This window comes from Rosa chinensis, chromosome 5 (genome assembly GCF_002994745.2).
Source record: "Rosa chinensis cultivar Old Blush chromosome 5, RchiOBHm-V2, whole genome shotgun sequence".
Lineage (NCBI taxonomy): Eukaryota > Viridiplantae > Streptophyta > Magnoliopsida > Rosales > Rosaceae > Rosa > Rosa chinensis.
Window position 1 is genome coordinate 47,916,062 of NC_037092.1, and position 10,105 is coordinate 47,926,166.

The 10,105-nt window shown below is 38.1% G+C and overlaps 1 protein-coding gene across 2 annotated transcripts; it reads left to right on the plus strand.

Moving 5' to 3' along the window:
- Positions 1 to 929: 929 nt before the first annotated feature.
- Positions 930 to 4,747, plus strand: LOC112201862. 2 transcript variants are annotated; one of them, XM_040507477.1, is made up of 6 exons: positions 930 to 1,269; positions 2,248 to 2,312; positions 2,443 to 2,503; positions 2,908 to 3,054; positions 4,129 to 4,236; positions 4,468 to 4,747. In XM_040507477.1, exons 1-6 carry the CDS (start codon positions 996 to 998, stop codon positions 4,602 to 4,604), a joined length of 792 nt encoding a protein of 263 aa, XP_040363411.1. In that variant the 5' UTR covers positions 930 to 995; the 3' UTR covers positions 4,605 to 4,747. The 2 variants fall into 2 exon arrangements, with proteins under 2 accessions (XP_040363411.1, XP_024198553.1); XM_024342785.2 differs by lacking the exon at positions 4,129 to 4,236 and having other exon boundaries at positions 932 to 1,269.
- The last annotated feature ends 5,358 nt before the right edge of the window (positions 4,748 to 10,105 follow it).

The window sequence follows — 10,105 nt, forward strand, 5'->3', positions numbered from 1 at the left end:
TTTCGCGTCTTCTTTCTTCCTCTTGGTTCTCTCTTCTCCTTCTGGGCAGAGAGGGTGTTGTTGATCTAGCCTCTTGGTTTGCAGCAGTTGCGGGGAAGCAGCGCCGAGGCTGGGATGTGACGGGCGGGTTGGGCAGGCACGGAGATCTGCAGGCGGATGGGATCTGTAAGGACACGGGGTTGTGCTGCGCGGGGCACTGGGTGGACTGTGTAGGCGGATTGAGGCCGGTGAAGGGAAGAAGGATCTAGAGGGGAGGAGGCTGATCTAGTAGGCTGTGGGTGCTAGGTTGCTGCAGCAATCTGCTTGGTGGTGTGCGTGCAGGTGGGAGGCTGCGCGTGATTTGGGATGAGGCAGAGGTGCAGGTGCAGTGCTTGGCGAGGGAGCAGTGCCGTTAGGCTGGAGGCCCGTGGGGCTGGCGGCCGGTTTGGGCGGTGAGGTGGACGGGGATTTTTTTTTTTTTTTTTTTTAAGTGGCGGCAGAATAAGAAGAAAAAGTTTTTTTTTTCTTCTAGGGTTTTGATTTTTTTCTTTGGCTATTGGCTATGAGCGTGCTGATAACGTGTAAAAGTAAAATGATAATTGGAATTGGTCTACTCGTTTCATTTCATAACCTCTTTATATAGGGAGAGAATTACAACGGAAATATCAATTACAATGATGACATTAACTACTAATTGGTCCTTGATCCATGCTGATTGATGGTGATTGCTAATTACTTGATTTTCTCTTCATCAATCATTTTGACGAAGGCACATAATGTGTTTTTTTTTTGACATATTATTAATTTTTTTTTTTTTATCATCTTTTGGTTTTTTTCTTCTTTGGAGGTGAAAAAGCGGGGAATAGTTGTTATCCAAATCTTTGTCAGTGTATTAAATGGCTGCCACATACTCCATTGGAGGAGTGAATAAAGCGCCAATTATCCAAAATCCACATGTGATATAATGTGTGTGGGTTCAGGTGCGGTGCGGCAGTCCCCCCTAAGCGAGAGCAGAAATGGAAATAACAGCCCACTCTCTTTCCCATTTCTCTGCATCTCCTCGCTTGTTTCGTTCCAATTCCAAAGCCTCCTCCTCTTCTCTTGTTGCTTCTACTACTGCACTACCTTTTCAGTGCTCCAACAACATTAATCTTACACGACAGCCCCAAGTCCAAGCCGTCAGGATCAAACCGAAGCAGCAACGAACCATAGGCGTTGGCCCCATATGTGCCTCTAACACACAAACTCCTCCTACAGATGTTTCCGAAAGATGGCTTCTGGAGCCTGTGGGTATGTCCGTTTTTTTTTTCTTTTTCTTTTTAATTTTTTTTTTGGCAAAAGGCATGAAACCAGTTGTGAAGTAGTTATATATTGCTAAAGATCAGGGCTTCCTTCTGATCGCACCCGTGAAGAGAGGATAATTTCATGTTTGTTTAGCAGCACAATTATCCTAAGGGAAGATATTTTCTTATCGATCAGTCTCTTATTTTACTTGTCATTTCATTAGATGAAGGGTTATTTACCGGATTCCGGCCATTAAATTTACTCCAAACCAAACCCTCTCTGTTGCGTATTTTCATTGCAAATATTCTAAATGTTTTGAGAAATCAATTAAGCTTGTTAATTATTAATTAATAGATATTGCTTCTATATTTATTTCCTGTTTCATATGAACTTGTGCACAGTGCCCGAGTGCACTATTAAGACAATGAAAGACACCTGCATTTGAGTCAAGTGTATGCACAGAAGTAATCAGAATGTTCAACTTGTGGCAGCTATACTTAGCGGTGTAGCCTTATATCTTCTTAATATCATATGAGGGCCTAACCAATATATTTTCCTAGTCTGGTACATGTGGTGCAATGTGAGCGTAGAGAAGAAATACACCACTACATCATATATCCTACTCTATTCTATCATTCATTTGGCTGCATGTGTTTGGTCAAGTGGCAAGAACTTTGTTCTTCTTAGAGATTGTATTTTGCAAACAAAAGCTTGCATTTACTAGACATATTAGAATTTTTGTTTCTTCTTAATTTCATGATTACAAAGTTCAGTTTGGTATAAAATTGATCCAAGTCACAGTTAAGACATTATACCTGTTGATATTATTATCTAATATTGTTTTGTTTTGCCGTACTGCAACCTTATCCTACTACTGCACTGCAAGTTTCTACTAATAGTGTAATCTGATAGCTATTTACCTAACTTTTCATGTTTAGTTCAGGAGTGACTCACTGTTTGTACATATATTTGCTCCACTGATAGGTGATGGAGATACAAGGCATATTGGTTTCAAGGTTCAAATGCCAAATGCATTTGAAATTGCTTCTGTAAGTTTTCTTTCTTGGGAATCAGGTGTCCTTGTTTTTTTTTTTTTTGGTCCGTCTCAGATGCAATGATAATAATGATTCTAACGTCAAACTCAATTTTTACCAAATTGAATGGTTTTTCTGAATCTAGAATGTGGTGACTGTTGGCCGCCTTCCTGAGAAAGCTGATTTAGTGATTCCAGTTGCAACAGGTATGAGAGAACCATACTCGAGTATAGCCAATTTTTCTACCTGAACGTTCGAATTCTGCAAGGATGGGAGAGTATCTTCACCTGCAAACTAAAAGAGCATGAGAATTATGAACCACGTATGTTAGAGTTGGGTGGCAAAATTGTTACCAATTGAGTCTCTTCCCCTAACTACTAAGTTCTTGTGTTAGACACTGCATTATGCTTCCTGGACATCTAACAAAATTTATAGCTATGTCAAGCCAATTTGAGTCTTTTGTGCTCATATTACTCCTTTTTAATGCATAGACCAAGGCCCACATATCAGATACTTAGTATTAATTACAGTGGAGTCAAGAATCCTTTTTTTGTAATGTTTAAGATCAAGTAATCATCGATTAATTTTTTGTTTCTCTATGAATTGGTAGTATCTGGTTTGCATGCTCGCATTCGAAAGACAGATGGGAACCTCTTGGTAACAGATTTGGACAGCACCAATGGGACATTCATTGATGACCAACGGCTGAGACCCGGAGTTGTTGCCACCTTATCACCTGGATCTTGTGTTACATTTGGTAAGTTGTCCCCAACTTATTCCTGTTTTTCCATTCTCCTTTTGTTATCTGTAAAACCACATATATAATACACCTGTGAATCTGTGATCTATGTAACACACCTTTTCTTTGCTTTTCCTAAGCTTCAAGTTTTCCTCTATAGACAGTTCTGCTCAACTGACAATGTGTGTATAATGAAATTAATATTGTGATTCTGGACTATTTTGTAGTTTTAGTGTATAATTTTATGCTTCCCACACAAGTCAAACTCATAGTACAATGGGTTTGGCTTTTCCTGTTGGAGTGACCGAAGGTCCCAAAGAAAACTTAAACCTCTCATATGATACAGAGTGTACAAGGCTATGCAAAATTCATAAATGGACTACATTTAGACTGAAATACTCTTGCAAAATTTGTTGTGTTTTTCTTAATTTCATCATTTTACATGTTCAGAATAGTGCCCCTTGAGCCTTGACCAATTAAAAAAAATGGAAAAATAAAAAAGCATCTCCTAGTAACTACCTAACTGGGTGAAGTATAATAGGAACAGATAAAGAGCGCAGTTGTCAATTGTGACGTAGCTTATAAATTCCCTATCCTGTCCTGTTGTTTCAACCCTTGCTTGAAGGAAATAAATTCCTACCCTATCCTGACCAAAGTAATCGCCGAAAGTTTGAAATTCAATTCCTTTGCCTTTGTGTCCAGATATCTTAGCTGACCAAATTTAGAACCTTTTTAGGAATAATGAGGAAATAAGCTCTTAATAAAGTAAATGAGTGTGCCAGAAGACTAGTTGTTATGAATTAATCTTATAGTGCTTTTTATGGATTCAACCCTACTTTCTGCAATCTTTTACTTTCTTTATTTTTTTTTTAATTGAAGAAAGATCTATTACTGAGTTTCTGTTATTTGGTATTAAACATAGAGAAATAAAGGAAAGTTATACTTCCTAAGAGCCAACATTCTTTCCAATCTCATTGTTATATACCAAACCTTATTCTCTCTTTTCTTTTTCCATTTTTCCATTTACATTTAAAACTGCATACCATAGAAAATCTCTGGTGACCAAAAATGGAGTGGGTGAGAGTGTATCAGGAAACCGAGTTGGTCCACTATGTGCCCAAAAAATACATCTAACGTGCAAAATGAAGGCAATGCAATTGAAAAAGAAGAAAATAAGAGGAATGGGGTTGAGTATGCTAGGTAAGATGGCCATATTTGTCAGGTCTGAGGAGGTTGCCTAATTTTTTTTTTTATGCATTAAAGGTTGCCTTTATTAAGAATTTCTTATGGATTTACTGTGGTAGACTCCAATTGACAGTGTTATTTATCAGAATTTCTTATATGGAGTGTTTTGAAAAACATCACTAGCTTGTCACTTCTATCATTAGACCATCTTGGAATGCTGAACTGAAATCAATTGACTTGTTGCAGGAGATGAACATTTGGCTGTGTTTCGCGTCTCAAAGTTAGATAATGTAGAAGCTGCAAGCAATCCAGGTCCCTCTGAAGATAAAGTAGAGACTGTCATCCCTGAAGAAATCCCTACTGAAAACAGTAAAACAGTATGAGTTGAAATAAAGTAATAAACGGTGTCTTCGTAAGATATATATAGCAAGAAATAGGTTTCAGTTGGGAATAGATCTGGATCAAATAATCTGAAAAGAAGATTTTACCATATTGCATTGCACTTTGTAGATTTATTTAGACTTTCCGCTCCTTTTCTTCTTTGTTATTGTTGGGGTATGGAGAATCACACAATAAGAAAAGATGGCAGTGTTGCAAAAAAATAAAATAAAAACTTGCCACATAAATAAGTCCACCATACGTAAATTAAATCGAGCACATAGCAAATACTTTTCTAATTTAACTGTGCGGGTACTTGGTTGCAGTACTAGCCACCCTGCACCTATTGGTTCTCCGCATAACTTCCATGCAATTAGTTCTCGACCAAATTCAACGATTTCAACGTTGATCCTTTAGATTCGTACAATTGCATCTTAAAAAAGTCAACCAAATTCATAATCATTTGGTCATTGAAAATGTATAAACAAATGTAGTTCGTTAGATAAATTAGAACGAACATTGTGCTAATGTAATGGTTAAACATTTTTTGATATGGCTAATTTTTTGGAAGATTCACACATGTATGTGTAACTAGAGAATGAGTGGTTTAGATCATCAAACTACATGCTAAAAAGACAAGCAAAATATTTTCAAACAATACATGAACTAAAGGTCATTGTGAATTAACATGCCTCACTTTACTCTAATTACATTTTGGTACCTAGACTATAAAACCCGACTAGATTTCAATACATGCCATTAACTTTTCTGTTACGTGCTATGCCATTATGAAATAAACGAGGGCAAAATTGTATTTTGACTAATAACCCTATCCTTATCCGATACTTAAGAGGTAGCTGGGGTCATTTTCAGTCAACCATTTTCTCTTCCCTTTCGAACACCGAAGGACACAAAATCTTACCTTTGTCCTCACCTCGTCTGTAGAAAACAGAGACTGCAGAGAATAAGGGCAGAGTAAATAGAGGAAAATTAATCTGTGTATCTGATAAAGGAGATTTTGTGCTGAAGGAATCCTTCCTTTATTGAAGAATGGCGAATTACTGGCGTTATTTTAGGCTTGATGGAGATCCACCCATATATAAATAGAGGTATGGAAAACGTGCTCTGTTTCCTTTTGAGGGTCAAGTGCCAACCCAGGAATCAAACTTTCAGGCTTCATTAGTTTTCCCAAATCAGAATAATGTCAATCAACTGGGGACTGAGAATGTCAATGTCAATGTGAACCTCAATGTCAATTTCAGAGTCAATGTAGATGTTGAAGGTGAAGGTGACATTTCTGTGATTCCTCAAGGCGGCGGCAGCAATAATATGGTGCAACCAAACAGTCAAGTAGGCCATGATTATGTATGAGTTTTGAAGCTGTCAGCTTAAAATGTTATAACTTTTCATATTTGAATGCTCATTCAATTGTATGTTACATTCTTAGACTACTGCAATGTCACGAAGAGGATAAGTTGGACCATTTTCATCAAGGAAGAGGTACAAGATGCCGGCACAAAGGATCAAGCCAAAGATAAGAAAATCAGCCCTGCTTGGTGCAACATCTTCTCAAAGCAGTCGGACTGTTCAGGTTCCAAAAAGCAAGGTGCAAAGGAGACTGTGAAGACCTTGAAGGTTGTTGATCAGAAAACTATGTTTTGTGGTGAAACCAAATTGAAGGTACTTGGCATGTAAAACAATCTGCTATGATGGCATTTCCATCTTTTTTCCTCTTTTTATAGGGCTGGAACTTTGAAATGCCATGCTTTTGATCAGTTTTTGTGTAACAAATTGGTGTTTTGATTTTGAACAATGTCATTGCCATCGGTAATTATGTATTGGTTTCACAGTTTGGAATGGATATGTTTCCTAGTTTTTATCATTTTATTTTCATCCCAAGATTGCATCTTTTCCATGGTCAACAATATTGGAGTTGATTACACAAAGTAATAGCTACCCTGTATTTTAGAGGAAAAATTAAAGGGGTTCATTGATATGTAGGAGCGATTCAAGTTTTGGAGGGAAAAAGGATGAGCTGGCAACAGCTCTGTACAATAACAAGCGGGAAAACATGAACGGACTATTATACCCCTGTAAATATGCCAGCTGGCTTCTCCGTAATGGAAAAGTTAACTTCATGCATTTAAATGTAATCGGGTTTTATAGTCCAGGTACCAAAGTGTAATTAGTGTAAAGTGAGGAATGTTAATCCACAATGACCTTTAGTTCATGTACTATTTGAAAAAAAAATTTCAAAATAAAAATATCCTCATATTTCAATTTTAATGAGGTTCTATTTGGAAAGGGCCTATATATGTACACATACACACACACAAGCACATTGTCACGCCCCGATTTTAAAACACAATTAAAATCAATATATAATCTCATAATTATACATGCGTGATGGTTCAGCCATCAATACAAAATACCTGGAAAACTTTTTCCTTTTAACCCAACTACATACTGATGCCCTGAACCCACTATGTCAATACAGACTCGCTCCGCAGAGTCAAATATTACACAAGTTTACGAATTAAATTGTCACAACAAAATAATAAGTAAATGCTCCTCAGAGCTACTACAACGAAAGTCTTTTCAACGGTAAAGTCACAAAATTGGCTTCCTACTGTATAGCTGTAAGCACGCAATCTCAGCTTCAACCACGATTATCCTGACTTGCAAGATTAACCCCCACACCATTGAATAGTGCACCTGGTTGCCACACAACAAACCCAGTAAGTTTATGACAGCTCGTATCAGTAACTCAAACACACACGCACAACTCACCCAACTGAGGAAGACCTATCAACTCGTGAAAAAGGAACACACACGCTATTTTCCCAAAACAACACATTCTTTTCCCAACAGAAAACAACACAAGCCACCTCGTGACAAAATCATATTAATTGAAACTCTGATAATTAAATATGCATATCCCCAAAGCTCACAACAAAAATCACCCCGTAACAAAATCATATAAATTAAAACTCTGACAATTTAAATATGATACACAAGTCCACCGCGAACGTTTAAAAGAAAGAATCCCCGAAACTCCCTTTTAAAATACATTCTCAAATCAACAAAAGTCACCCCGTGACAAATTATATAAATTGAAACTCTTACAATTTAAATATGATACACAAGTCCTCCTTGGACATTTAAAAGAAAGAATCCCCAAAACTCCCTTTTAAAAACACGTACTCATGAGCATCAAGTAGAGCCCCACTACCCCCCATGATGTACAATGGCAACAGACTAGAGCTCTAACTGATCATATCCACTCACCCGGCCAAAGGCATGAAGTCCCAATATATATGTCTGAGGTCACTCCTAGCAACCCCGAATCCTCATACCTCCCCGGTCGTTAGATCAAAAAATTTCAAAGCGATCACTCAGGACCAAAAGTTACTCAACTCTCAAAAGGAGATGTCACCCCGTGACCTCCGATCATCAGACCTCCCCGGTCGCCAGATCAAAATATTAAGCAAGTTGCTCAGGACCCAAAATGTTAAACCAAATCAAAAGGATATGTCACCCCGTGACCTCCGAATCTCTAGACCCCCGGTCATCAAAATCAAAACATTAAGCAAGTCACACTGGACCCAAAATGTTAAATCAAATCAAAAGAAGAAATCACCACTTGTGACTCTCAGATCTTCAGACTCGCAGTTGTTCGATCAAAACATTCAAATCTCATTCAAGCAACTTACACCAAATCTTGACACTTTTCAAACAATAGAAATTCCCAATTCCTAAAACAATGTTTCCCAAAAAGTCAAGCCTCAAACAAAGAATGAAACCCATCGATCCCTATTGCTTAATTCACCCATCAACCCATAAGAACATACAAATTTCACGTAAATGTATATATATATATATATATATGTGTATATATATATATATATACGTGGTCATTCACTCAGGAATGCCACTAATACCAATAATAGTTTGCAGTTAACTAAATAACTCTCAAAACAATAAAGGTAACTTCGTTCGTAAATGAACATTGTGAGATTACTCACCTCAGAATCCTACTGCATCTTTTATACCAAACCGAACAACACTCACACCAATAACTCGTCCAAATCACCTTGAGAAGCACCTAATCATCGATGACCTCAAATCAATACACGAATCACCAAGTGATAAAAGTTTGAATCCCCAAATCAAACAACAACCTTGAAAGTAACGCCAATAGAGGCGAAACCTCATCTGAGACCACCCAAAGTCAGAATTTGGCCAAACTTCCTAAACAAAATATCTTTACATCAAAGTCAAATTATAAGCCAATTGATCGAATTTTACCTTAGAACAACTCAGGGCCGATTGAAACCCTAGATCTTCAAAGCTTCGATTCATCCTCCACAAGTGAAATCGTTGCAAGCTACCTTGGGAGAATCATTCCTCAGCCTTTGGGTGACAAAACCCTTCAAGAAACACAGGCAATGGTGGTCGGAGGAGGGAGAACCAATGAGGCGATTTCGGCCCTCGACGCGGTCTCTTCTCGTCGATGATTCTCCTTCCACAGCTCGAATCTTGGTGAATTTCTTCCACAGACCTCTAGAGGGGGATAGAGGCGAGCAAAACCCACTTGGAATTGTGTCTTATGGTAGCCGACGGCGGAGAACTCAGCCTGCGAAGGGAGAGGGGCGACGCGGCTCGAGAGAGAAGAGAGAGAGAAAAAGTTTCCAAAAAAAGGGAAATTCTGATATTTTTCCGAAAATTTCCTATTTAACCAAAATGGAAACTTTTTCGACGGCCATAACTTCTTCATACGAACTCCGAATTCCGTGTTCCACATGTCCACGAACTCGTATCGATGCACTCTATGACTTTCATGAAGGAAGTTTTCAGAGAAACCCAATGAATAAAAATTCAACCTTTGCGCCCTCCCTAAAATGACGCTTCCGGAAAAATTATTCTCCCGAAACACTTCCGCTCCATCCACGAGCCACGAAACCATCCAATAACCACTAATTAAATTCTGGAAAATCCTCAGAAAATAATAAAGAATTTCCGGGGCATCATACACATGTCCATGAATGAGTATCTTCAACAGATCAAGCAGCTAGGGGATGATTTAGCAAAAGTTGGAGCTCCTGTTTATGGTTTTGAACTTATTCAGTATGTGCTTAATGGCTTACCTGAGGAAAATGAGCCTTTTGTTATTGATACAGAGTTACATGTTGATCATACTAGTATTAATGAACTGTCTAATCTGTTGCTTAATAAGGAGGTGTGTGTGATACAAAATCATACGTCACCTACTTCTCCATAAGTGCGTGGAAGCCTAGGCAGAAGTGCTAGAAATGAGCCCAGTAGGAACAAGAGCATAGGCTAAACTGGTTGCAATGAACTTTTCCTAATAGCTGGAGAAGGGGTCAGCTTCCAGGTCATGAAACTTTAAGGTCTGTGTATCAAAAATATTTTGAGTAAGTTGATTCTCATAACCCTTTTTTCACTTATAAAAAAACCTTTGTTGTTTATGATATTTCTTCTCCAC

Excerpts from the sequence above, each read along its gene's own strand:
- LOC112201862 (XM_040507477.1), top strand. The coding sequence starts at position 996 with ATGGAAATAACAGCCCACTCTCTTTCCCATTTCTCTGCATCTCCTCGC. Across the intron at positions 2,504-2,907 it reads AGTGATTCCAGTTGCAACAG|TATCTGGTTTGCATGCTCGC; the intron begins GTATGAGAGAAC and ends ATGAATTGGTAG. Across the intron at positions 4,237-4,467 it reads AATGGGGTTGAGTATGCTAG|GAGATGAACATTTGGCTGTG; the intron begins GTAAGATGGCCA and ends GACTTGTTGCAG.